At 39.6% G+C, this 26,691-nt stretch overlaps 1 protein-coding gene across 2 annotated transcripts in view; it reads left to right on the top strand.

Annotated features, from left to right (window-relative positions):
* The window catches only part of dysf (neuronal PAS domain protein dysfusion), a 225,560-nt gene that overhangs the window by 151,786 nt on the left and 47,083 nt on the right, over positions 1-26,691 (top strand). The window contains exon 4 of one of the 2 annotated variants that reach the window (XM_019051040.2): positions 19,903-19,992. In XM_019051040.2, coding sequence (XP_018906585.2) covers positions 19,903-19,992 — 90 coding nt within the window. Of the gene's footprint in view, positions 1-19,902; positions 19,993-25,538; positions 25,922-26,691 lie in introns of those variants that run through there. The other variant, XM_019051041.2, reaches the window with a different exon arrangement.

The following is a 26,691-nucleotide window of genomic DNA, read 5'->3' as shown; positions in this document are numbered from 1 at the left end:
ACTCCAGGGGCACGAAATCCTGCTTTCTACCACGCTAAAAGCCTCATCTAACTAGAGGACTCTACGATGACCAACTTATGACTCCTGATTGGTCGAAAAACATGTAAAGTTATAGTCATGTATCAAAAAATGAGACTATTGCAGTGTAAAAACTTCGTGTATTGATTCTATGGTACATTTAGAGACATTAACGCAGATGAAAGAAAGTAGGCGTTTGAAGTGAGAACTCTTCTTGACCGATGAGAACAAATCTTCTGTTTAAAAATATTACGGAGCAGAAAAATTAAATAATTAATACTTTATAGCAAAACCTGTACTAGCCATATTAAACCGTGTTTTTTCGATGTAATAAGGCGAATAAAAAGGTGATCACTTTTGAATTTTGCAAATGAGAGGCAGAAAAGTTTCGCTAGTGGGACAGGAGAATCACGGAGAAGAGAAGACAATGTTCAACGGCCCATTGTAAAATGAATTAGAGCGCTCTGTGCGTGGCAATCCTAAACTCCACACCCATTTTGACACGATTTGGCTCTTTAACCTGAGAAAGTTTGATGCACGCAGTTTGCTTGGAGGGCGTCATTTCAGACTACAGAGACTCGTGGAAAACACCCAATGTTCAAGAAAGACTAATCTCTCCGTTCCTGTTCATTGAATCACGATCGCGCATTAAAAAAAAAAAGGAAGAAATAACACCGGGGCATCCAGCATATAAACATTTCTCAATCATCAAAATGACCAATAATTATATGATATCCCTCAATTCATAAGGGGTCCCATCAAAGCATGATACAATGAGACCATTCACGATAAGGAAATTTGACGTTGCTCATCACGTAAGTGTTAAAAGCATTCTGCCGTACTAAGGAAAAACGCCGTATGAACCCTCAGGCGTTGCCAAATTTCCATTTATAAAACACAAATTTCCTGGTAAAATTATGAAAATTTGTTTTCCAACTGTTCAGATAATGTTGTTCGCGATTTCACCTAAAGTTCCTGAAAATTTCAAGAAAAATGTTGATAACTTTCCTCAAAAATGAACATTTTATTGAAGGAAAATCGGCAACCATCGAATGTTCATACGGCGTTCTTCCTTAGCACGGCAGCATTGGTCGCTGTGCTTGTCCGATTGATAAAATTAGGGTAAAGAAACCCACAGTAAAAACTAACACATTTAGTACTTTATTTACGATGTTTTACAAAAGGCACTATCAGCGGTCTTTAAAACCTATAGCGTTCGAATAGATCGTATTGTTTTTGCAAAGTTAAAAAAATAACAATCAGACTCCGATCCTGTTGCATGTGTGACTAACCCATTTGCAAAATTATTTTTACGCTGAACATCAACCAAAGAGCTCCTCCAAAATACTCTCAAATTGAGAAGTGTCTTCTCAATAAAATTTACGAAAACCGTGTTTTTTCCTTATGGGATTGGTGTGAGGAACGAGTCTTTAGTATGATTAGATGGCATAAGCATGAGCAACTTTTTTAATTTCTGGTATCTATATGCAAGATTAATTAGAGAATTTGTTATCATTGAATAATGTTCGATATTTAAATGTTCAAAACTGATTACTACCCCACACTCTTCTCATTCAGTTAATCTGTCAACATAACACGAGACTTTGAATGCTGCTCTCTGTTAACTTAGGATACAAAAAATTTCCCACATTTCAAGCGCAGAAGACTGACATTAGGACGTAATAGTGCTAAAAGTATGAACGATGCACAATAAAGGAATGAAAACAAAATAAGCCCTATGTACAAAGGATTGTATATTTCATGGTTCCTTTTAACTTAACTCATCCGTATATAGTTCTTTTTAACATAAATAGGCCCCCACTAACATGCGATGAGCCCAATGTCACTGCCCAACCTCTGAAACTCATTGCCTCCCTTAGCTTAAAAATCTAAATTTTTGTACATTCACCCATCTTCCAAATTCTTTGTAAAGACGTTAATAGCCTAAGTTGCTGAATGTCTTTAAATAAATTAACTAACTAACTATTATCTGGGTGTTCTATAATGTATTTTTCCGCCAACTTCATCTACGAACCGACACCTGAGCCGTTGTTAGTGATGGTTTCGCTAGGGGCTTGAGTAAGTGGACGTAGAATAAACAAAGCTGAGAGGTGAGGAAGCAAGAGCATGATCCAAACGACAAAATGTTGTGAATAGATATGCACATATTTAAATCTTGGGAGCTCATTTATTTATGTACGAACTGGGAGTAAGGTGCATGGTAATGAAGCACCGATATCTACCGGCCCGCACATCCACATCGAAAGCATAATAACGATAATAATGGTCCGCAGCGCTGGGAGCAATAATGAACACTCCATATTGGACGAGGCAAAGGTAACCACATTCGATCTATCGAACTTTGACCTTGTAATTACGAATACCGATCTAGTGGCATTCTGTCGATAGCAGCCCGGCTCGGGATCTATCTTCCGATCACCCGTGGATGAGCATAAATACTAATAAATATCCCATCTAATCGCCAGTTGGAATCGGGGTTCTAGTTCGGCCGCGAGTATTCACCACAGCTCCTAACCATCCTCTTGCCCAGATTCAGCTCTTGCACGCCTCCAAACTGAAAAACAGATTCGTCCAACACTGAAAAAAAAATCTCGGTGTATTTACTAAGAAAAGGGTAAAATTACCAAGAATTCAGGGTTCTATTTGATCCCAATTTTTTTTTGGTAAAATTACCATTTATGGAATTGGTAATTTTACCGAGAAATCTCGGTAAAATTATTGCACTTTCTCGGTAATTTTACTGGACCTTGGTAAAAACGCCAATATTTTTTATCGACTGTGGTAGAATTACCGAAATAAAATGGCAAAATTACCGGGAATTGATTACCAATAAAAGTGGCATTCTTACCTGAAAAAAAAACAGTAAAAATACCGGTTTTTAGGTAAGCTTACCAGTCTTTCTTGATAAAATTACCAATAATTTGTAAAAAAAAAGTGAGATGGTAAAGGTACCAACGGACCTTGGTAAAAACGCCGATAATTTTTTTTTCAGTTAACAGGGACAAAATATTTTTTCAGGCCCCCCACGCCATGCCATCGGCCAGCGAGTGGAACGTAATCTCGAGGAGCAACATTGTTTCAACTATTCGGCCGCGCTAAGAAAAAACGACGTATGAAAATTCGAATGTGTACCAAACTTCCTACGATAAAAATGTATTTTTGGAGGGAAGACATCAATATTTTTCCTTGAAATTCTGAAGATTCATAGGTGAAACTGCGAATTAAATTATCTAAAAAATTTGAAGCAAAACACGTATGAATTTACCAAGAAATTCGTGTTTTATCAAAGGAAACGTGGCACCATTCGAAGGCTCATGTGGCGTTTTTCTTTGGCAATGCAGTATTGATGATAAACAAGCAACTTGCTGACCATTTTTTTTTACTTAATGGTGAAAGATGGATGTCGGGTTGAGTAGGTTTTTAAAGGTCCAGTTACACGATCAAATTAGGCCTCTCATTGGTCGCATCCTTACCTCAGGTCTTCATCCACCAATCAGAGCTTCAGTTTGAAGGCTCAATTTGATCGTGTAACTGAACCTTCAAACCCAGCATGTTTTGCTCGCTAGGCTTAACAGACTGACAGATTTTTCAAACAGAACAGTGCACAATGACCCATGGCTCATTTCTTCAGCTTATAAAACTGACACATCATGCTCCTCATCTGGCTTTTCGCGATCGAAAATAATGGGCAAGGCCAAGCGGTGAGACCTACAACGAACCCCGAAAGACTCCGGGGGAAGTTTTGATCTATAGTATTAGCAGTAGTTTGTGCGATATTTCCAAAGATGGAATGAACCTCATGAGGCCAACATGAAACTGATTTTTTGTAATCGTTGACCAAAAAGCAGCAACTAACAGCTATCTCTCTCCGACTCCTGTCTGCTATTTTTTGGCAAAGTTGGTGTATGCCGAATTTCATTAAAAAAAATTGTTTACTATTCAATCGCAAAAACTTCAAAATTCCTTCCTGGATTCTTCGCGGACTCACAGCTACGCTATTTAGGTCTCGATTCTGGAGTAAAACGCCTCATAGTCGTCGCCTCCGACCATTATTATTCATTGGGACCAAAACGCTGCTGAAACATAGTTTTGCACTTTTTTTCTTTTGCCTTTCAAACTTGTCGATCAATAGGCTAGCTTTATAGGGAAATTGCATTAAAGGGGCAGAGGCACAATAGACCCAATGTGATAAAAGAACCGACCCGTTGCTCCCGGGAACAACTTCTAACTGGTGTGACATCACCAAGTAAGGGTCCGTTCGGCTCCCTCACTGGTGTCTTTAAACTAAGTAATATGCATTGCTGCCGAAGAGGTTCAACAATCCATTATTCCCAAATCTTTTATAATACAAAATAAAGGAATTGATAATGAAATATTGCTACGTTGATCGCTTAACAAACTGTGTCATTTCCAGCCTGCCCTCGGAAGCCAACCAAAAGGAGACCCGATTAAAATTCTTTCTTCAGTCATCTCTTCCGCATATTCGTGCTATTTTTCTTTAAAAATTAAAAAATATGCTCACTGGTAAGTGATTTCAACTCCTTTGCACCTTTTCTAGAAAGGTGAGTGGCTTATTGTATGTTTATAACAGTTATTAAGAACTGTCATAGAGCGAATTTAATGTGGTGAGTACAGGTGCAACGAAAAATCGCTCCAAAAAATGGGGTATTTGACAAAGTTTTTAGGTAAATGAAATTACTCAGAGTAATTCCTCTCTCTCTCTTCTTATTCTCAAAGCGCAATTACTGAATGTGAAGGAGAAGCGTGATAATCTGAAAATCAAGCGGTTTAAATTGTTTTATACTAATAAGAATGAATTTAAGGTATCAAAAAAAAGAAGTGGTTACAAACCTCTTTTAAGCAGGAGTTAAATAAAAGTTTTGTATAAAGTCTTGTGAAAATGTAGGAGAATATGTTGTTTTCAATCATTTGTATATAACTGAGTATTTAGCGACAAAATAAAGTGCACTCTTCTGAGCAAAACTTGGTTACGATTTTCAATGGAGCCTCAAAAAGCATACAGTTTTACGAATGACAAGGATCATATAAGAATGAAGTGCTGCTTCGCAGTGAGCAGCATAAAGAAAAAGATGAAAGGAAGAAGACCATTACTTACAAAAGGTTTGAAGTCCCAAAACAATGTAAAGAGTACATTTGACCTATAAAGCAAAATTCACATCAATTACATATGAATAGCGCAGGGTCGCATCGTTTATATTAAAATTTTCTATCAACATGCTCATTAGCGTAGAGCTAATCATTGGATGAGAGATTACGGTTTAAAATGTTTAAGAATGTTCGAGACTAATATATGATTTCTCCTCAGTGACCTTCATTAGCATGCAAAATATCGATTTCGATCCTTGAGGTCCATGGCGCCAGTAACTTGTAAAGTTAGAAAGCAAAGGGTAAAACAAATCGAAGCAGCCTTCAATTATTCTCGATCTCTATCATTACAGAGTAACTATCATAATTGGCAAATTTCCATTCCAAGATCAATTTTCAATCGAAATGCTCAGTTAAAAAACGGTCCTCGAGACCCAGCTACTTAATAACATTTCGCAATGATCTATCTGCATTACCTATATCGATTGAGCATTTAGGAAGAATTGCTCTGAAGTTAAACAACTTCAAATATGTTAATTAGGCATTACTTTGTGAATGGAGATGAAATAATCTACAACAGAGCGCAGTAGAATCCTATTTCCTAAATATTACTTTGATCAAATTTATGGAGATTTTTTTTTTCGTTTTTCCATTGAAAAATGCACACATATTTCAACGAGTTTTTTTGATAATCGTATGAATGTAAATTTTAACAAGATTCTCTTATGAATTTGTACTTTCGTAAATTTTGTACTTGTAATTTATTTCGCGGGTTGTCTGAATCAAATGCGATATTTGACATTTAGCAAAATTTTGATGTCAGTTGCAACCCTATACGTGAGCGAGTAGTAATTTAACTGTCAAAGTTTCCAGGTTCAAAATCAAAAGATGTCGTCGTTTAAGGTAGTTCTTCAGCTTTTTGGGGAATGATTTGATAATCGATCAAAATATACCTCCCAGATTTTAGGGACACGTCTAAGGGTATTCCAGCATCACATCATGCTGTGGTGTACCAAATATATTTGTACATAAAATTTGACCAAAAGACACTTTGAGAGAGCTCCGGAAGAAGGTCTCGAATGAATAGAGCAAATCGTTTTGGCATTCGATTCATAATATATTCACTCAGGACGTATGTATTCAAAGCTGATTCAAAATATTTCTTAAACACATCTTGTTTACAAATACCCAACGCACAATTTATCTCGTGATGCGATGCTCGAGAACACTGAAAACCTGTCCTAAAATCCAGAAATGATCAATTTTTCGATCGACTATACTGCCGTCTACAGCAAAAATGCTGCAACTCCATTTCAAATGGACTACATTTTGCAATTTGGAACAATAAATTCTAGCCCGGTTCAAAGACAACGTATGTGCTATAAGTTTCCCTATGCACATAAGTGTTTTTCCAGAAGAGCCAGAATTCATCGTTCCAAATTGCTAAATGCAGTCCAAATGTAGTATTGTTCTTTCATGCATTCTGCTCTATTACAAGAAATTGTAATTGCCACAAGATATTCACTTTTTCATTTGAATTCCTTAAAGTACGCCACAGTCGACTAAAAAAATGAAGGATGAAAATTTGTTAGTTTTCCTCCAAAATTGGAATTTCTTCAGAAAACAATCGAAGAATCATTACGGCGGTTTTGAATTGAGGCGTTTTTAATTTTGGACGGCAGTATGGTGGACTGTTCTCAAAAGTTCTGAAGATTCACCCCGATCAGTTTCTCGCACCAAGTGGTTGCTCCTCGCAATAATGCCCGTGAAAATCAATCGACAGCTATTGCACATCCGATTCGAGTAACGAGGCTCTTGTCGGTGGCGCGGGCGGCATGGCGGTTCTGTCCGCGCTGTCATTCCCAAGAATGTCCCGCGCGGACGCGGCCGCGAGAGGAACAATCAGCTGGTTTAATTGTCCGAGAAACGGATCCAACACCAAATAAACACTCGATACTATTGTGGCGGAGTGGCGATTTACAAGTTTGGCCTGCCGCGGTGAAACTTCGGGGCAGCTTCAGCTTCGGCCCATCTCCGGGCAATTGACGTTCCAACACTTACATGCGCACGCTTTGTTTACGACGGCACCATATGTCTACGCCTTCCTCATCCAAGTTGCGTTGCCAAGTGTTTAAGCTCTGCAAACGTAGGTAACGGCGCAGGATGAAACGAGCCAATGGGACACACTGGAAATTATGTGGGATCTATTAGAAATCTCTACCTTTGTTACAAGGTAACGTGGAAGTTTAATAGCGGTTCCACCGGTTTCCCGTTTTTCATGAGGGAGACATTCCTTGATATTTATAATGTAACGGAATAAACACAAAAATTCGTATTTTTATTCAAAAATGTATTCTCCCGATGGATAAGTCCACCATGTGGCGATGGTCCCTTCAAACGAGGAACTGGAGGTGGAAGGGGGCCTTGGAGGGCTTCCCTTGAAATTTTTGAATTTTAAAAGTGTCTAATTTGCTCGGTTTGCGTCAATTTCGTCATGAATAGTTACCAAACATAAGCGTTCTTCCCTTTTTCTTCCTACTTTTCCGGGAAAAGGGGGGGGCATGCGTCACTACGCTCCTCGTCAGATCCGTCTATGAGTCATGTATTTTATTACTTAATAATACTTCGTGTATTTCAGAGTGTTTTAGCTAGTGCTCACAAAAACTGTAAGCATTTTAAGCATAAAATCGTAAAAAAAAGATGTAGTTCATTTTTCGAACCTTGCGTTTAAGTCTCCGAAGCCATGCATGTTATTACTCAATGATAATCAATGTATTTTAGGGTGTTTCAGCCAATATGCCAAAACACTGTAAACATTTTAAGTATAAGATCGGAGATAAAGGATGTGTAGTTTACTTTTCTAACCTTGCGTTGAAGTTCCCAAAGCCATGCATTTTATTACGCAATACACAGTAATAATAATAATCAATGTATTTTAGAGTGTTTCAGCCAGTATGCCAAAACAATTTAAACATTTTAAATATAAGATCGTGAATAGGACGCGTAGTCTACTTTTCTAACCTTGCGTTTAAGTCCCCAAAGCCATGCGTCACCAAAAGAGATCGATTCAGGAATGTTGGGCGGAAAATATTTTCGAAAAAGAAATGTAATTTTTCCTAGTTTCTGCGAATTTTTTACCACCCTCACCCATGAAAAGTTTTCAACATTAGGCAACTCACCACTCTTCACGTAAAGTTGTTTGGGTACACTACTGGCTAGGATGCCCCCGTCAAAACAAGGATCGTCCTCAATGTTCCCCACGGTTTCAAGCATTCAAGTTTTTCTCGTGTAATTTGGAAGGAAAACGTGTTAGCCGGCCAGGTTGGCCTAGTAATCAGCGCGTGCGACTCTAGGTTAATAGGTCCCGGGTTTGAGTCCCGGTAGTGACGTCAAATTTTGACGGACCTGACAAGTAGATCCGGAGAAATATATTCTTATCGGCCGAAATCTCTGAAAATTTGAAAAGCCGTAGGAACGGATATGCAAAAAATCTCTTCATGTTTACAGAAAATCAATATAGTGAAGAGATGGCTGTAGGTGCTAACTGTATACAAGCCAAAAATCCAGCAGAAAGGAACAACATATTGCGTAGCTATTTGATTCATTCCCTATCTGGAGACTCATTGTACAACCTCTAAATTGTCATTCAAAAAACGCCTCTTGATGTAGAGCCCTTCATAAGTAACCCCTTATTTTCATGATCCTGATGCATGTGAATAATGCCCAACAAAAACAAATACGCGGAATCCGGCAATATCGTAAACGGACATAGGTTTCTGGACTCGCAAAATAGGAAAAACAATGGGGAAACGTATTGGAAATGGCGAGCCGAGAGCAGTGGCGTGGCGTGAATAATCGATTATCGATATCTCGCCATTTGAAGCTATGGTAAAGAATCGCTTATTAAGGTGTTCGCTGCGAACACCCTGTTTAACGATCCTTTTACATAGGTTTAAACGGCATAACAATCGATCTATCGCAATTCACGCCACGCCACTGGCCGAGAGGGGCGTACGAGAAGAGGTAGCGTGGCCCGACCCTGAGTTTACGGCGTGTCCGAGCCGATCAGTTCGGACACCGAGCGAGCATACATTGTAGGTACACGCAGCCCGGAGCCGCAGTGCGTAAAAACTAGGGATACCAGTATTGACATCGTGTTATTGGCGTCTGCTATGAGACGTAAAATAACAGATTTTATACACGATTCCGCGGCAAATATCGGCTGGGTAGGGCCTCGACCGCCGCATTACAGTCAATTTACATCCGATCGGCGATCGCCCGATGGGACGCGCGCGACGCGCGCATGCGCCACCATCCACCTAACGTCCACGCTCCACGTTCACGTCCCCCGTTCACGTACTCCCTCACAAGAGACTTTACCTCCACTGTTCGTATTCGCATTCGTGCGATCAGCTCTTCGTGTTTGAAGTGCAGCAAGACCGTTTGGTCGCGATTTTACGCCACGCCTTTGACACAACTTGAGGGGAGAGACTGTGTCTACAGACACCCCACTTCCAGCCTCCCCCCACCCTTCAGAGAAAAAAATCTGGACAATTAGTTGGGCTGTTTATAGACTGATTTAGTGGCTGATTTTTACCATGTTTGAAGCATTGATTGAAAATTATTGCAATATACTGAATGATTAATTTGCGATAGTTCAACCCGTAACAATGAAACGCAGAGGTTTCCAAATCCTGTGTGAGTTAATTGTGTCAAATCATTAAATTCTGTTATTCATGGATCATCAACAACAAGAGCACCAAGTATGATTCAATGGATCAGTTTCTAACAAAAAAGTTAGCTACATGAAGAGACTTTTTTCAGGTAAAATTATTTTACAGAAATCAAACTACGTAAGCCCATCAAAACCGTCTTGAATAACTCTAAAACGCACCGTTATTCTGGTTTGTATCGCAGCTCCTTAAATTGCTCATGCCCCCGAGTACTTTATTTCTACAGAGTCGCCGATTAGGTTTGTCTGGGAAGAAGTGTAGAAAACGAAATCTAAATCAGCAAGGAAACTCACAAACCATGATTATATTTTTTTTGTTGATTTCGATTCTTTCAAAGTATTTTTTCATAATGTGCTCCAGAGAAGGAGAGATAAAAAATGTTTCACATTATTTGCGAAAAATGTAGGTATTGGTTTTTGATATTTTGTTGTTTATTTAGGATTAAGTATTCCTAAATTCCTTTCCTCCTAAAGCATTTGTGATATGTGCGCAACCTAGAGTATCAGCAGTTTTACCAATGATAAGTCGATTCGATCAGTTTCATCTCTAATATGCAAGAAACCCATGGAATTTAAACTTTAGGATACTTCACCTCTACCAGTATTCGAAGCCTCCTTTTCATACAGCAAGTTACGAACAACTCCCATGATGTGTGGTTGTCCGAGTCAATCAGTCCCATAGTTCAGGAAGTAGGATATGTAAGTCCACCCATACTCTTTCTAATTTCGGGTCAGCGGCGAGATAAGCATCTCCCATCGGAACTAGTCGCTTCGTTAAATGCGAGGCTTTTCAGGGATTCCGGAGACGAAGTCCAGTCCCCAAGAGTATTAGCATGCAGGAAGTTTGCACAAAATTAGCGAACAAGGATCCGCAACTTGGACAAGCGTATTTGAATAATGGGCAGCAGTTTGTCCGTTTCGGGGGGCAGGCAGGGGGTTGGTGTGCGTACTGAAAAACGAGAACAATGGCAACGACAGAGACTACACAGTAGTATATCGAATATCAATCATTGGCGTGCGACGCGGCATTAGCCCAGGGGACAGGTTCCGTGCGCATGCGCGCTCGCGGATGGTCGAGGCTGCGTTTGAGGATTCGAAGGAATGATTCATTGGTGCTATTCCATGGCTACTTGCTGTAATCAACGTAAGTAAGATATATGTTCGCGCTAAGTTTCCTCAACTTTGCAGGCTTATAAATAACAACGGAGCGTTATTGTGCTTTTGTTTCTGGAACGGACGCCGACCGAATATCCAGGATATTTTCATTACAGCGCGGCTCGGGGTGTCCCTGCGCCGACTGCTCATTGCCACCTTCTGCCGTGCTTGGAAAAAACGCCGTATGAACATTCGAGAGTTGCCAAATTTCCTTCGATAAAATACTAGTCTCTGTAGAAATTTATAGAAATTTGTCTTGAAATTTTCAGGAACTTTAGGTGAAATTTCGAGGGAAATTATGTAAAAAAATTTGATAGAAAATATTCGTAAGTTCACCAGGAAATTCGTGTTTTATTGAATGTAATTTGGCAACGTCTAAAGGCTCTTACGTCGTTTTTTCTTAGCACGGCGGAAGGTCTCTCCAGCCTTCCCGTTCCTTTTACCAATTCCTCGGTGTATTAACTGGATTTCATGCCTACGATACCGTGCAAATGTGATATATGTTTTGCTTGCAGCATTTAAGACGGACAATTTTAATTACTCCTTTGGTGTGGGTCAAATATGTATTTATGGCTCGCTGCGGCTCTTCATGTATTTTACGTAGGCTTCTAGAATCTACACTTATGTGACCCAGGCAAAATTCGAGGCTTTAATTTGCAGATATGGAAAAAATTTAGGGTCAAACTCCGCAACGCTTATTCGCAACGGCACTTTAGGATACTCTAAATTTTCCTTAAGTTTAGATCTAACAGCAACATATCCAGCTTCAAAGGAAGTCAGATATTTGATACTCGTACCTCGCTAATAACAGCTAGTTTCAAGTCTTCTCATAATAAAGAGACGAGTTTTAATCCATCGGGTACAGAAATTCAAAAATAAATTGTTTATGCAATGTGAGTTTAGATCAGGACGGAGAGAAATTTGAGCGTCAAAAGGTTCCCGAGCGCTGAAATATTCATTTTCCAATTGACCAGTAGGATTTTAGTCTTTTCCAAACTGGATGAAATTAAGCTGTTTTTAAATTCTAATTTGACAATAATTCTCTGTTATGGAATATGCTTCATGTTAGCAAATACTAAAATAAGAATAAAGGGGAAAAATAAATAAAACGATAACAATGCATGTAATGAGTGAAAAGCATTACTTTGGAATTGCTTCATGTCATTAACCACTTCCGGCGATGCTTTTGCTTGAGGGACCCAAGAGGTGTGCTTTCGTCGATTTTGCATTTAACGTTTGCGCTTTACAAAAGTACAGAAATAAAAAATCGCGAATAGACAGTTGCGCTCTCACCTCAGAAACAATTTGATTGGCTCCAATACGGAAACACTGATACCATTAAATTGACCCACTCGAAGCGGAGTGTAAGAAGTTGAAAGAAAATGAAGAAAATGGGTGAATCAAACTTTCTATATTACTCCGGAGCAAGTTCAAGACTCGAGGCACGCGAAAAGATGGATAAAAAGTGGAAACGCACACGAAATGTTGTTTATGACAGTCGTAAGTCAAGGAAGAGTAAACGAAATGGCCTGATCTTTAACCCGCGAGTGCGATAGGTGTCCTGTTACCTGTCAGTTTTTCAACTCTAATAACTCATGTCTGTGATGGGTGTCCGCATCGGGTCTCCTATTTTCAATTCTTGCTCGAGCTTTGCGATACCTTTATTGCCATCTTGCTGTGTCTCAAGCTTCGCGTCTTGCTCGCGCCTGCTTTTGTTGCGTAAAAATGTTGTGTCGCGCATGCTTCAGCTCAAATATTAAATCATCTCTGACAATGAGTGAACACAGATCAGATCTAAATTGAGGGACTTCGAAGACAAGATGCAACAAAGTGAAGTTTTTGAAAAACTTGAGATAGAGATAAGATATCAATGGTTTCAACTAAAACTCGTCTTAAAATATACTCTGTAAAAAGTTCACGACTAAAATACAATTTTTAAACATCAAAAAGTGAAGTTCAAATGTCTTTTGGCCGTAAGGCTCCATGTAATTCTGAAACTTTAAACAAATATTTCTTGAAATAGTAAAAACTGAATTTATGCACCTTGTCCTCTGAGCATTTCAATTAAAATCATTTGTAATCACTCCCTTCATTTAAGTTGTTTTTATTCTTTCTTAATCTTCTACATACTAAAAGCACATTTTTTTCATAAAAAATTTTATTAGGCAAAGAAAAAAGAGAAAGTTATTTGTGTTTTATTCTTTCGTAAAAATATTTTCTTGGAAAGTACAGTGTACAGTCGTTTGAAAATCGTTGATGGTCTGAAAATTGTGTATGACAAAAAACAGGGTCACACAAGTTAACACAGTGACATGAGATTGCAAGTAAGGAAATTCTCTCTTTTTTGTCACGGCCGAATACAATTAATCATACTTTCATAAGAAAAAAAAAGAAAACAGAAACCTAACAGATGAGAAATAACTCAATCCAAAGTTAAATTTTAGCACTATCACCGTATTTGACAGTGAAACGCAGGCCGAGTGAGTGAATAGTTATAGACGTGGTAATGCAGTATCAGATAAAAGAAGACTCTAGTTACCTTGTCATTCTATTGGTTAGTAGAGCAACTCAGTAAATCACCCCTTCTCGATCACGAATGAAACACTTACGCGCCAAGATGTCACATTCAGTGTAAGTTGCGCTTTGCGTAACGGTTGAAACGGTCCGTAAATTTTCGTCATCAGTTCTTGTCTGAAATTTCAACTTCGTTTCCTGTAGCAAAGAATAGTTCACTTTATTTTTATTATTCCAAAAGGAAAGAGAGCAGGCCTCTTGGGTAGTCTTGAGTTTTGAGCGCAAAGTTCATCATGACTCATCTACTTCCATCGATATCGACCCTTTGCGCTAGCGTTCATTTCTTCCGATCTCAATAACGGAAAAAATACGGAATCGTGATTCCACCAGCGTGGCAAATTTCTCTAGGCCTTTCGTGTCATACAAGCTCAATAATCACTTGAAGTTACTTATTTCTCTATGTGAAAAATAAAAATTTATGTGCGCAAGCAGAAAGTTTTGCTCATGACGTATTTGTTGACAACAGTTCACTGATGCGCGATATGGTTTAGTCAAACTATTCGATGGATAACCAGATGACCTTTATGATTTATTTTAGGAACGGCACAAAAAAAAAAAAAAACATGAGATCCCTGTAAATGGTTTGCATCATCGCAAAAATATATTCCTGTTTTTCAGATAAGCTCAATATACTCGTATATAAATCATATTATAAGATTGAGTTTATCTGCGGCCCGATTTTTAAAAGTTCAAAGCAGCCCGATAAGAAATCGAAATGCGATAAATTGCATGGTTCAGATAGGGCTATAATCTGTCTCGTCGTGCCGACATAGTTTTACAAATCTGGTCACTGCTTGTAACAGTCACGCCAGAATTAATACAGTAACACCCAAGAATTTTTTTTTTTTTAAAGTTTATAATTACTCGACTAAGGTGTTCACTTTTATTTCAAAGCAATCAGTGGTAATTTCTCCATCCTTATATGTTCTCGGCGCTTGTAATCTCAGAACCATCCAATTTTTTGTCATTTAAGCATGTCAAATTCAACATGAAAGTGTACAGGAAAATCTTCAATGAGCGAGATTGATTAGAATTTTCACTTGCACAGTTATAGAAACTTCTAAAACTAAACCAACTGAATACTGAATCCATAATCTAATGTGCGAGGTAAATAAAAATGAGAGGGGAGTGTTCAAGAATTCTTTGTATCTGAGATGCGCATACAGACTATATTCTCTGCAGGTCGGAGCAGACATAGTGCCGCCAGCTTCGGTCCATGCAATGCTGCCACGCCAGGCCGAGCACCGCCAGCCCACTGAAGAGACTTAAACAGGCGAATAGAAAAATAAGCCTGCGGCGCGTAGCAGCCCAGCGTAGAGTTTAAGGGATAGAACACGTATGATTTGCGTAAATCTTTGAAGCGTTCTTCAGTTCCACAGTGGTTGTCAACCACTTACGCTGCGCGCAGAGCACCATCCTCATCGCGCGCATCTCAGTCCGGGCAAGCAAAGTAAAAGCGCCTTCAATTTTTCCGTATGCAACACACACGTTCATGGAGCACGAATAGTTGTATCTAAGCTCCGTGATGAGGATCGCCTTCTTTTGCGCATCCATCGGCTGTAAATTAGAGGAAAACGGAAACTATTCGATGGTGAATGTGAACTTGCCAACCACGTATCTCGATTTGCAATGGTGCAAATCTAAAGTCTCATTTTGATTTTCAAAGAAATGATCGTAATTAAATTGCTTAAAAAGTAAAGTACAAATGACCTAAGTTTGTGTAATCTAACCTCCGCAGTTGAGTTAAGCTTGTTAAAATATCGTTACAGAGTTGATTTCCGAGCTTCCTCTTACGTAAATCGTTTTCTGCGTAAGATTTGAACTTGAAACTTTTGATGTTTGTTTCTGGTGGCCAAAATCAGGGCCAACACATCATACTTCCAATTTGATTACTTCTGATTATTTGCAATTATATTATTTTCAATTCCACAGTGAAAATAAGTGACTTCAATACATTGAAAAGTTAGATACTTTACTATCCTAAAATGTAGCAGATAGTAGATGTAGTGTGGCATGTAGGTGATTTTAATCGGTAATGGGGGAGAGTTGCTTATCCGCTGATATTCCTGGTGAATTTAGCGAGAACCACAATAACTTAAACAGATCGCTTAATTTAATATTATTTAATATTACCAGCCGGTCCATATTGAATTTATGTTGCACTAGACTCTAAAAGTTAGCGTGGAGCTTATCTTCACCAACGGTCTTCTCCGTTTGTTGAGAATGACCATTATGCCGATTCGAACCGCGGCCATTATAAGACACCGAACATCAGCTCAATCGATCCAAGTTGAGTAAATGTGTGATTCAATAAATATTGGTAGTGTTGTTGAGAGATGTTTACACTGGGCCATTCAGCGGGGAGGACTAGTGATAAAAAGATGAAGCAAGCGTGGGAACATCGCGGCGCGAGACCGCGGCGTTTGTGCAGCGGCGGTAGTGTTGGTCTCAAATCTTTGTTGCCGCCTCTGTTTGAAAATTCTCCCGATTCCCGTGGATATGCGGGCAAAATTGCAAACGCTTTCCACGTTGTGAATCAACGGACGTAACGCCGTTTCAATGGTGCGATGAATTATGTCATCTATCGTGAATGAACATCATGGCTTGGTTAAAATTAATACTAAATTATTATTTAGAGACAGATAACTGAATTGTGCAGAGGCACAAGGAATTGCAAGTAATCTCTCTTTTATATTGAACCAAGACCTGACAAATTTAGTTGCCATGGAAATGTAGTGGGCTTTAATTTCATTTTAGCACAGTACAGATTAATTACTTAAGAAGGTAAAAAAAAAGGTAAAAGAGGTTAAAAAGGTGAAAAAGGCGAAAAGGGTAAAACGGTAAAAAATGGTAAAAAAGTAAAAAAAAGGCTCAAAATGTTAAAAAGGTAAATGATGGTAAAAAAGGTTAAGAGGGTGAAAATGATAAAAAAGTTAAAAAAGGTTAAAAAGGTAAAAAAAATGGTACAAAATTGTTTTAAAAGTTAAAAAAGATTATAAAGGTAAAACATGGTAAAAAAATGGTAAAACATGGTTAAAAAGGTGAAAAAAGATTAAAAAAGGTAAAAAATGGCTAAAAAGGTAAAACAAGATTTAAAAAAGGTAAAAACAAGGTAAAAAAATGTAAAAGAGGTATAAAATGTGGGGAAAAGAGGTATCCGTACAAAAAAGGAAGCTTTTGATGGTCAAAAACGACCAAAACTGAAAGAAGAAAAAATCTCTGGGTAGGTTCGTTATTTACGTCACGGCGTGACGGCGAAGAGTTGGCAACGGGCGCGTCGGTTGCGGTGGCGGCTAGGGCGATGTGACGTGGACGTGGAACGTCCATATCCATGCCGGTGTCCTCTCGTTCACCATTCTGACCCACATCTAAACCATAAGTAGCCTCTGACCTCTTCTTCCGAGCTATTACTATGCAGATTAGACGCCGAGCAATATACATTAAAGGCGCTCTCCACCAAATGTTCTGCCTTGCCTCCACCTCCGCCGCCTCCACGCTGCCTCCGTGGCTCCCGCTCCTGCAGGCTCCCAGGGAGACCGCGGAAATTCAGCCCTTTCGCGCACCGGCTTCGGACCGGGATCCCAACTCGGACCCAACTCCCCACTCGGTGCCCATTTTAGCCAACGTACAGGCTTGCCGCTCATTTTGTACTTATTGTGTGGTCAAGGACTCATTTTCGTATAGATAAAAGGCACCATGATCTCCCTTTAATTGGAGCATCCTAACGGAATTAGGCATACTTTAAACCTGTTTTCCATACGTAAAATGAATCGGGAGAAATTCCTGTGAACTCTCTATTTCATAAAAATGGTAGCATTCAAAAATACCATGGAGGAACTCATTTGGCTTATTGTGTAAGTCTCCCCGTGCCGAGATCATAGCTGTCACTATCAAAGTTTCTCGTTCCAAGTAATATCGTAGAATTTGCAGGTGTCAAAAAATTTGTGAATTTCATGTTTAGGAAGAAACTACTGAGTGATCTGAGCACGATGATTTTCTAGGTTTTTAAAATGAGCACTTACTAGAGGAGATATGAAGAAATAACCTAATCTTAAAAAGTACATGTGTTTAAATGATAAAATGACGCCTAATCTCGTCGCAAGAAGGCAGAGTTGTGAACTTTTAAATCTGCCCTTCTACAATTTTCCACAGCAGGAAAAAATGAAGAAAAATACTGCACATGCGGCTCATTAAATGCTCTCAGATGCAGCAATAAATTGTTTTTTTTCAGGGAATCTCCATTGGACGTATTTAATAAAAAAAGAAGACATTCTGACATCAGCTTCGAGATCCAAAAGAAATCATACATGACAGGGCTTAAGTCAGAACAGTTATGGATAGCCACAGTGAGAAACCACGTATCTCAGCCTGCGACGTCGTAGACCTTTGGAGTTGGCTTGTTTCTCTTCGAAAAACTAGCAAAAATTTTGAGACACCGCAACGAAGGTCTGCGGTTCCACATTTTCGCTATCGCAATAGTTTCTATAGGTTTTGATGCGTCCAATTGAGAAACTCGGATTTTAGTTTGCGTCCGATCGAGACCCTGAATATTTTTTCAAAGCCCGCGGCCTCCGACGGAAAGCACACGTGCTCTGCATCTACACTGAAAAAAAAATTCTCGGCGTTTTTACCAAGGTCCGTTGGTACCTTTACCATCTCACTTTTTTTTACCAATTATTGGTAATTTTACCAAGACAGACTGGTAAGCTTACCTAAAAACCGGTATTTTTACTGTTTTTTTCAGGTAAGAATACCACTTTTGTTGGTAATCAATTCCCGGTAACTTTGCCATTTTATCCCGGTAATTTTACCACAGTCGATGAAAAATATTGGCATTTTTACCAAGGTCAGTGAAATCACCAAGAAAGTTCAACAATTTTACCTAGATTTTTCGGTAAAATTACCAATTCCATAAATGGTAATTTTACCAAGAAAAAACTGGGATCAAATGGACTGCATTTTGCGATTTGGAACTAAAAATTCCGGCTCATCTGAAAAAACACTTATGCACATAGGGAAACTAACGCACATACGTTGTTTTTAAACCGGGCCAGAATTTATAGTTCCAAATTGCAAAATGTAGTCCAAATAGAACCCTGAATTCCTAGTAATTTTACCCTTTCCTTAGTCAATTCACCGAGATTTTTTTTTCAGTGTATTTCCTAGACGCGGGTCCAGGAGCGGCAACCGTGCGGACGGGCAAGATCTCGGAGCGTCTCCGTGTCGGCCACAACGGCACAACTCTCCGCGCTCCAAATTCACGAATCCATCATCTTCATTCAAGTAATTACACCCCCACCGTCGCCGTCTTCGTCGAGTCCGTGCTCTGGAAGACCGACTTCTGATCCAACCCTCCCCCTCCACCACCTCCCCCTCACCGTCTACAATTCCGTGATACGATTTCCGCAAAATAGAGACTAAACGCTCGACTTTCGAAGCTCCGCTCATGGCTCATCACGGCCGCCGCCGCTCAGTGGATCGAGTCGATGAGAGAGGTCGGATAAAATTTCGAAACTTTAAAAGCTTAAAACTCCGCTCATACAAAACTTCGAAGTCTTGAAAGTGGTTCCATTGGTTTCCTCGTGAAATTTTCATTCCGGAACACCCCTTAAAATTTAAAGTGTGACGAATTAAACATCAAAATTTGCAGCTTGAATTAGAAATTTTATGTCCGACTGACTCGATCCACTGTGCGCCCCCTCCCGCTGTGGAGCTGGAGTGCATCGATACTTGGTTCGCGGCCTCACAGACGCTATTACCGCTGCGTCACGGAAAAAAAAACCGATATGTATCGATTTATCCTCATTAGTAGCATTGGAAACGATTACGTCTTTGTTGTGGTGTGGGGCTCATTCGATTTGATGGGCTATCCTTACGATGACGTCACGAATAACAGCGGATTTTCCAGTCTTTTCGTCGCTATGCTAACGGGAAGGCATACTTCAGATCCCTCATGAGCCGTGATCTATGCGTATAACTCTATGTTATCCGGGGCTATTGTAATATCAGAGATACGCCCTTTAATCGGAGGAGCATGAGGAGTTTTTTGGTCTTTGCTCGATTTCGTGACGAAAACTAGTAGGGTTTTCTTTGTTAACTCTCATTGATCTAAGTTCAGTCTCCGTTCGGTGTACATTTATATCATAGAACAGAGATTTTGAAAGATAACACCGTATTCATCCCAATATAGTGATATTGAATTTGTTTCTTCCCTAAGCGATTGGAATTCAATTAAACGCAGTATAATTTGTCATCGTAGGAACAATTATTATACCTCTTTTTTCTTTTTGTTCCAGGCACTCAGCGGTTTCCTGCTGATGATGACACAAAATGGAAAGTTACTATACATATCAGATAATGCGGCAGAGTATCTCGGCCATTCTATGGTAAGTTTTGACAGAAAATATTTCACCTCTCCGTAAAGTAGTATTCAATCCAAAAAAATGTATCTTTAGGTTTTGAATTGGTTTGAGACCAACTTAATTGCAGCGATTTTTTTCGTTGCTTTTTATATTATTCATATCCATGGTCGAAAAGCTTATACGTCGCGAGCCACTGGCAATCGCTGACAATTTGCAAATGGTTTGCTAATCGTATGGATAAATCTCAAAAATTCTAATAAGCATGGTGAAAATCTACTCATAAAAAACTTCACAACCACAATCGTGATCTCGAAAGCGCCTTCAATTTTTGTGATACTATACGCTCAGCCCTTGTGTTAGTTTAGTTGCCTATTCGTCCGAATTCCAACTCGCGCTTGTCGGTACGCCCACTTTCCTTGTGTTGCGTTAAAGTCTCTGACGTGATTCCTGCATTTTGCTGCTTCAGCGATCTCAGTTTGTGGTTTAGAATGAGCACATTTTTAACAAACACCCAGCAAAAAGCACAGGGGAAAATTGTTACAGAATCTCTAGACAGGAATCTTATATTCGAGAGTAAATTGTTGGAGGGGAGCCGCGAATGTATTGGAAAGGGTCAAACGAAGTGATTTTAATGTCTCAACGGAAAACGCTCTCTGGTAAGTTTGAGAACAAGCCACGCACGGTTTTAGTTTAATTTTCTCAGCAAAAAGGGCGCCAGAAATCCTTATCTGTGTGTATGCCAGAATTCCTAGCCTAAATTGAACTTAAAAGTTTAACCTTAAACTTGAGAATTTTTGTCTTGGAGCTTTAATGCGGCATAGCTCCCTCAACTTTAGAACTTTTGGGGGTCATACTCACCTAAAAATTCCCATGTTTTCTCCTTCTATGCAGTGGTAATCATAACTTAATTTTAAACTTCGTGAAGATGCGTTCCCTTTCCACAGGTCCTGTCACAATTGATTCGAGGTGTTAGTAATTTAAAACTTTATTTCAAATCCGTAAGAGTACACTTTTGTGCTACTTTACAAAATGCAACATTTGACATAATAATCACGCCGTTACTCTGAAGGTTTTGGAATTGAGATCAAAAAGTCTCCCGTAGAAAAATATCGAGATTTTTCATATTTTTTTTTAAAAAAAGGTTTGACTAAATTTTCCGTCGGGTAAATGCGACGATGGTTGCAACATTGGAAATTGAAATACGTGTTCCTCAGGTTTCACCATCGATAAGCCTTAAACAGCGCAGTATTGAGGATCCGCCAAGAAAAGCCTTGTTTTCTTCCGTGAGGTAATATTTTAATTGACGTGCCAGATTACACTCCACACACTGCTTGCATCACTGATCGATCTGCTTAAGGTTGATGTGCGAAAATAGGCGCTCGGCGGCAAGCAACCAGTGGCGTGGCGTGCTTTGCTATATATTGTTTGAGCTGCCATTTGAACCTATAGAAACAGTCGATAAGCATGGGTGTTCGCAACGAATACATTAATAATCGATCCTTTACCGTAGCTCAAATGGGGAAATATCGATAATCGATCATGCATGCCTCGCCACTGCTCGTGAGTCAGTCGTGCAGGATATGAATGAAAATGAACGGACTTATTAGCCTTTGGATCAGCACTGATGCCACAGTACACGCCGAGCCATTTTTTATGGCAAGAATAATTTAACAAAGAAAAAGCTTCAGAACTTTGTTTTTAATTTCACACTTTGACACTTCAATTATTGAATTTCATTTTGTGGGACATGTAAAAATTGTTTCTTTAAACTTTCTGGATCCGATGCTTGCCGCAATATTGAGCTCATTCACATATGCGCTCTTCACGTAAGACCGGTGATCGGTTCGACACCGACTTGCACATCCAACAGATTGAAAGTTCGGATTCTCATGGATGGTATTTTGTTAAGATTTGCTTACCCTTTCACGAGCGGAATTAATTCTTTTCCGCGGCGTGGCGTGCTTTGCGATATATCGATTGATCTGCCATTCAAACCAATGGGAGAGGATCGTCAAACAGGGTGTTACCAACGGACGCCATAATAATCGATTCTTTATCATAGCTGCAAATGGGGAAATATCGATAATCGATCATTCACGCCACGCCACTGTTCTTTTCGGTGCATTGAGTATAGTATTTAGTAAAAGGCAGCATCGTCTGTTAACATCCAAGCGCAAATGTATCAGTGCAATGGGTGAAGTAAGAGAGGTCATCATGCATTAGCAGACTTCTTGCCGTGCAGATATGCTCATCGTATCTATTGTTTGTGGAGGATTGAAAAACATTTTAATCCTGATTTTTTGCCGAATTCCAAACGCATCAATAATACCATAGACTATTTCTTTGCTGAAACCGGCCTAAATGTCCCGACTAGCGACCATCATACTTATCTAAAATTACACAAATAATTATAAATAACTGAACCAGAATTATAATGACTAATATTGAACAGGAATTCATAATTAATATCTTATTTTCGTGTAATATTAAAAGAAAATGTCTAGCAGCATCACAGAGAGTTATCTTCATAAAAAACTAATAAGGTCAAACGCTACCGAACTTCATTTTAGAAAATCTAATGAGTGCCCTTTCATTTGCATCATACCGTTCTTTTCTTTACAGTATATCATCATGAATATACTAGAGGATTACCCCTCCGGCCGCTACGCAATTCAAACCCCCGGAGGGTGCCTTGCGCCCCTACGGCCGCTGTGAGTTAATCTAAATAGAGTGGGCTTATCTAGGGCTATCGATAAGTGTGGAATGCATATAACTGGTCCGGTAGAGCTTTTGAACGAACTGTGACAATTGATGAACATTAAGAAGGCCAGACAGTTCGAATAATGATGAAAAAAAATACTCGTTTTATGAAACACGCATATGTATATTTGAGTTATCTTATGGAGACTTCTGAAACTTCAAGTTCAAATATTAAGGTCAAAAAATGAGAATTTTACGACAATTTTAGTAGGAATAAACATAATATTTTTTTAAAAAATCTATTCATTTACCTGTAATCATAACAGCTCTCGGCTTATGGTTTTATTTTGCACTTTCAGCACATCTCATCTGCATGCTTCACCAAAAAGTACATAAAAACTTCTGTTCGGGGTAAACTTGTTTACCCTTCTTACGCATTCTTGACTCGAAGAAAAGATCGCCTTCGGGGAGGGTTTGCACAATTTAGCGGACGGAAATCAAAAATTGACGGCGTGCTAAAACTGAATGGAGTGCTAAACAGAGAGGACGAATACGGTTGTCAGTAAAGTACACAGAGCGTGGACCAGGATTATGCTGCCGTGCTAAGGAAGAACGCCGTATGAGCCTTCAGACGTTGTCATATTTCCTTCGAGAAAAATTTAATTTACTGAGAAAATTGTGAATGTGTTTCCTCAAAATTTTCAGTCAATTTTGTTCACAATTAAATCTAAAATAGCTGAAAATTTCAAGGAAAAACATGCGCAACTTTCCTCGAAAATACGTGTTTTATTCGGGGAAATTTGGCAACTCTCGAATGTTCATACGGCGTTTTTCCTTAGCACGGCAGTATGGTTGGGTCCGCGGAGCGCACATGGTGATTACATATTATTGAATTGCCTGAGACGGTCTCCGCGCGAATAGAATAGAGCCAGGAGAGCTGCGCGAAACACCTTTGGATAAAACACCTACGTTAATTTATAACGTGGCTATGGAAACATAACACTAGCGCTGCACGGCGAACTAGGCATAATCTCACATATTAGCCTGCCAGCGACCTTGCTGTTACATATTTGCCATTTAGGGCTCATCGATGAGTGATAAGCAGGTTCAGGCAAAGGCAAAAGCAAAGGCAAAGGCAGGCGGTGAGAGATGGGAACTGAGTCGGGCTAATAGTAGAGTGGGCCCGGAGTATTCTCTCCTCGAGCAGTCTGCGATCGGACCCGCTCTGTGAGCCATCCCCTGTGCCCCGTGCTAAGGAAAAACGCCGTATGAACATTCCAGAGTTGCCAAATCGCCCCGGATAAAAGATGTATTTTTGAGACAGCTTATGCGTGTTTTCCCTTGAAATTTTCAGACATTTTAGACAAAATTGCGAACAAAATTGTCTGAAAAAATTGAGGAAAAACATTCACAATTTTCCCGGTGAATTGGGTCTTTATTGAAGGAAATGTGGCAACGTCTGAAGGTTCATACGGCGTTCTTCCTCAGCATGGCAGCATGCCTGTCCCGTATCCAGGCCGGTGGAAAAATATACAAACAACTTTGAGGCATTATTAAAAACAGGCGCACAACAGTTTTACGACGCATAAAGTACACTTCTCACTATTGCCGTTCATCACCGCTCGCCATTGATGCGAAATTATTTTACATGAGCGGTGACGTTTTCAACGACTTGGAAGTTATGGCACTTTTCAGTCGGCTAAGATACTATTGATTTAACCTGTCTCATTACTTATCATTTTCATCGCAGTTGTCGGATTTCCTATACGTACCATCCGATCAACCCCACTGCAGTATTCGATCTTTTTACTATTCAAACTTGACCGATATTTTAATAGGTGGAAATGATATATAATCCTTTTCATTCTGTGAAAATAACTTTTAATTTTGTAAAAACAAAAACCTAAAATTTACAGCCGGATCACTATTGCTTCTAATTTTACCTAAAAGTAGATCTCATTCTGTTTTTATCACAGAAAACTTGGAAAGCCTATAGATAATGATGTGCCTAGATCACGATGTGCCTATATCTAATGCCTAGAGACAATGAATAGGAGGCGTGGGTTCCTAACTCTACATTCTAGCTCAGTGTAGAAACGACTTATGTACTTTTAGTTTTCCTATAGTCATATGTTCTTTAAGGGTAAGCCAAAATTTGTCGTTTCTAATTGCAAAATGTAGTCTAAATAGAAGTTATGAAAACTGACAGAAGGAAAAGGGAGGAGAAGGGAGGAAAAAGAGGGATAGGAGAGGGGAAAAATCGATGAAAAAGGAAAGGAAAGAGAAACTATGGAAAAAAAGGAAAACATAGAAAAGAGAGAAATAGATAGGGAGATAAGAAAAAGCAGAAAAAGGGGGAAATAAATGAAAAATGAGTTCTTTTTTCACCGAATACAGTTTGTTTGTCCCTGGTGATTTCCAGCCTGCGGGCTGATTGTTGAGGTTTACAGACAAAACGATAGACAGAGAAGACATGAGTAAATGAAGCAATCCTATTGGTGGAAGGGGGTGGTTGCAATGGACAAATGAGGAAAGTAATAGACTAACTGATGGTAACCAACAAGAGATCCTACTGTAAGGCTATAATTTTCCCCCTTAATCAATAAGAATCACCCGTTTTAACCAATCGGATCGCTCCATATACTTCCTATGTCCTCTTTGTCTATCGCTGTGTCTATCAATTTCAATAATCAGCCCGCTGGTCTTTCCGCAAGTTCCCGCCTCGGTAAGCGAGGGTAGCATGTGTTGCGGAACGGATGGACGTAATATCCATGGTCGGAGGAGCGAATGCAAAACTGAGCCAGCGCCCGGGGCAGTGGCCATTGAATCGCGCGTCGGAACGACGTGATGCGACGCGACGCGACTCCACCCCGACGCGACGCGGTGGCGGCGGCGTCGCAGTCGTGTCGCGATGCGTCGCGGCGATCGGCCGCGATCGGTCGGCTCCGCTCCGTCGATTTATAACTGTTCCCGGGGAGTTATTAATAATAAAACTATGTGTAGCAACGATAATATTTCATACGAGGGGAAAGTGATTTATTCCGGTCAACATAGTAAGTTCGAGCGGGTGCTGCTACCGAGTTGCCGGCATGCCCGGGATCCGGAGTTTTTCGCTCGGTTCGGCCGCGTAGGAATCGACAGTCTGGCAGCGGTGCCTGCAGTCGTAGCTGGCGCTAGGGTGCTGATCTTCTGAACTCTGGCACGGGAGGACGATACTTGCGATTATTTCAACGCAAGGCCCTCATGTTGTCAGGTATCTGAAAAAATCTATGGAATATGTACTGCCGTGCTGAAGAAAAACGCCGTATAAGTCTTAAAATGTAGCCAAACTTTCCTTTATGAAAAGAAAATTTTCTGGAAAACTGATTAGTATTTTCCTACCAAGTTTTCACTGTGATTTTCAAAATGAAGTGTATGAGAATGTTCAAAAGAAATATTTGTAAGTTTATATTTTATCGGGGGAAATTTGGCAAAACCCGCATGTTTGAATGGCGTTATTCCTTAACGGAGCAGAATACATGTAAATGCAAAGACTCGATGAGAAAAATTCAAATGCATTGAAGAAAAAATTGCTTTAAGAGGGTAGTTCGGAAGGAAGTAGAAAAAAATCGATTTCAAAGGTGTATTCAGTTTAAACATGGACTTTGAAATCTGCAGGCCAGAAAAAGTTTATTGCTTGCAATTTTTTTTTCCATTCTTTTTTTTCTTTTTTCATCTTTACGTACTTACTGAAAATGCCTCACAATGAATTTGCCCTTCTTGGCAATGCATTTATAAATTATAGATTTGGTGCAGGGCCGGATTAAGGAGTGGCCCATGGGCCGCGGCCCATGGGGGGCGGCAAATTTTGCAATTTTTTTAAATGTAGGTATAAAAAATCGGATTCAGAAATAAAATTATCATTGAGAAAAGGGGACGAAATCTTTCTTTCCTAAGAGTATAGTAATTTCTAATTTTGTCGTTTTTCGGTGATACAAGAAGTAGCATCCTTAATTAGTAGAGTGAAGAGAGGAACAAAACACG

The sequence above is a fragment of the Bemisia tabaci genome, chromosome 5 (assembly GCF_918797505.1).
Source record: "Bemisia tabaci chromosome 5, PGI_BMITA_v3".
NCBI classification, from domain to species: Eukaryota; Metazoa; Arthropoda; class Insecta; order Hemiptera; family Aleyrodidae; genus Bemisia; species Bemisia tabaci.
This window is presented reverse-complemented; position numbering and strand designations above follow the sequence as displayed.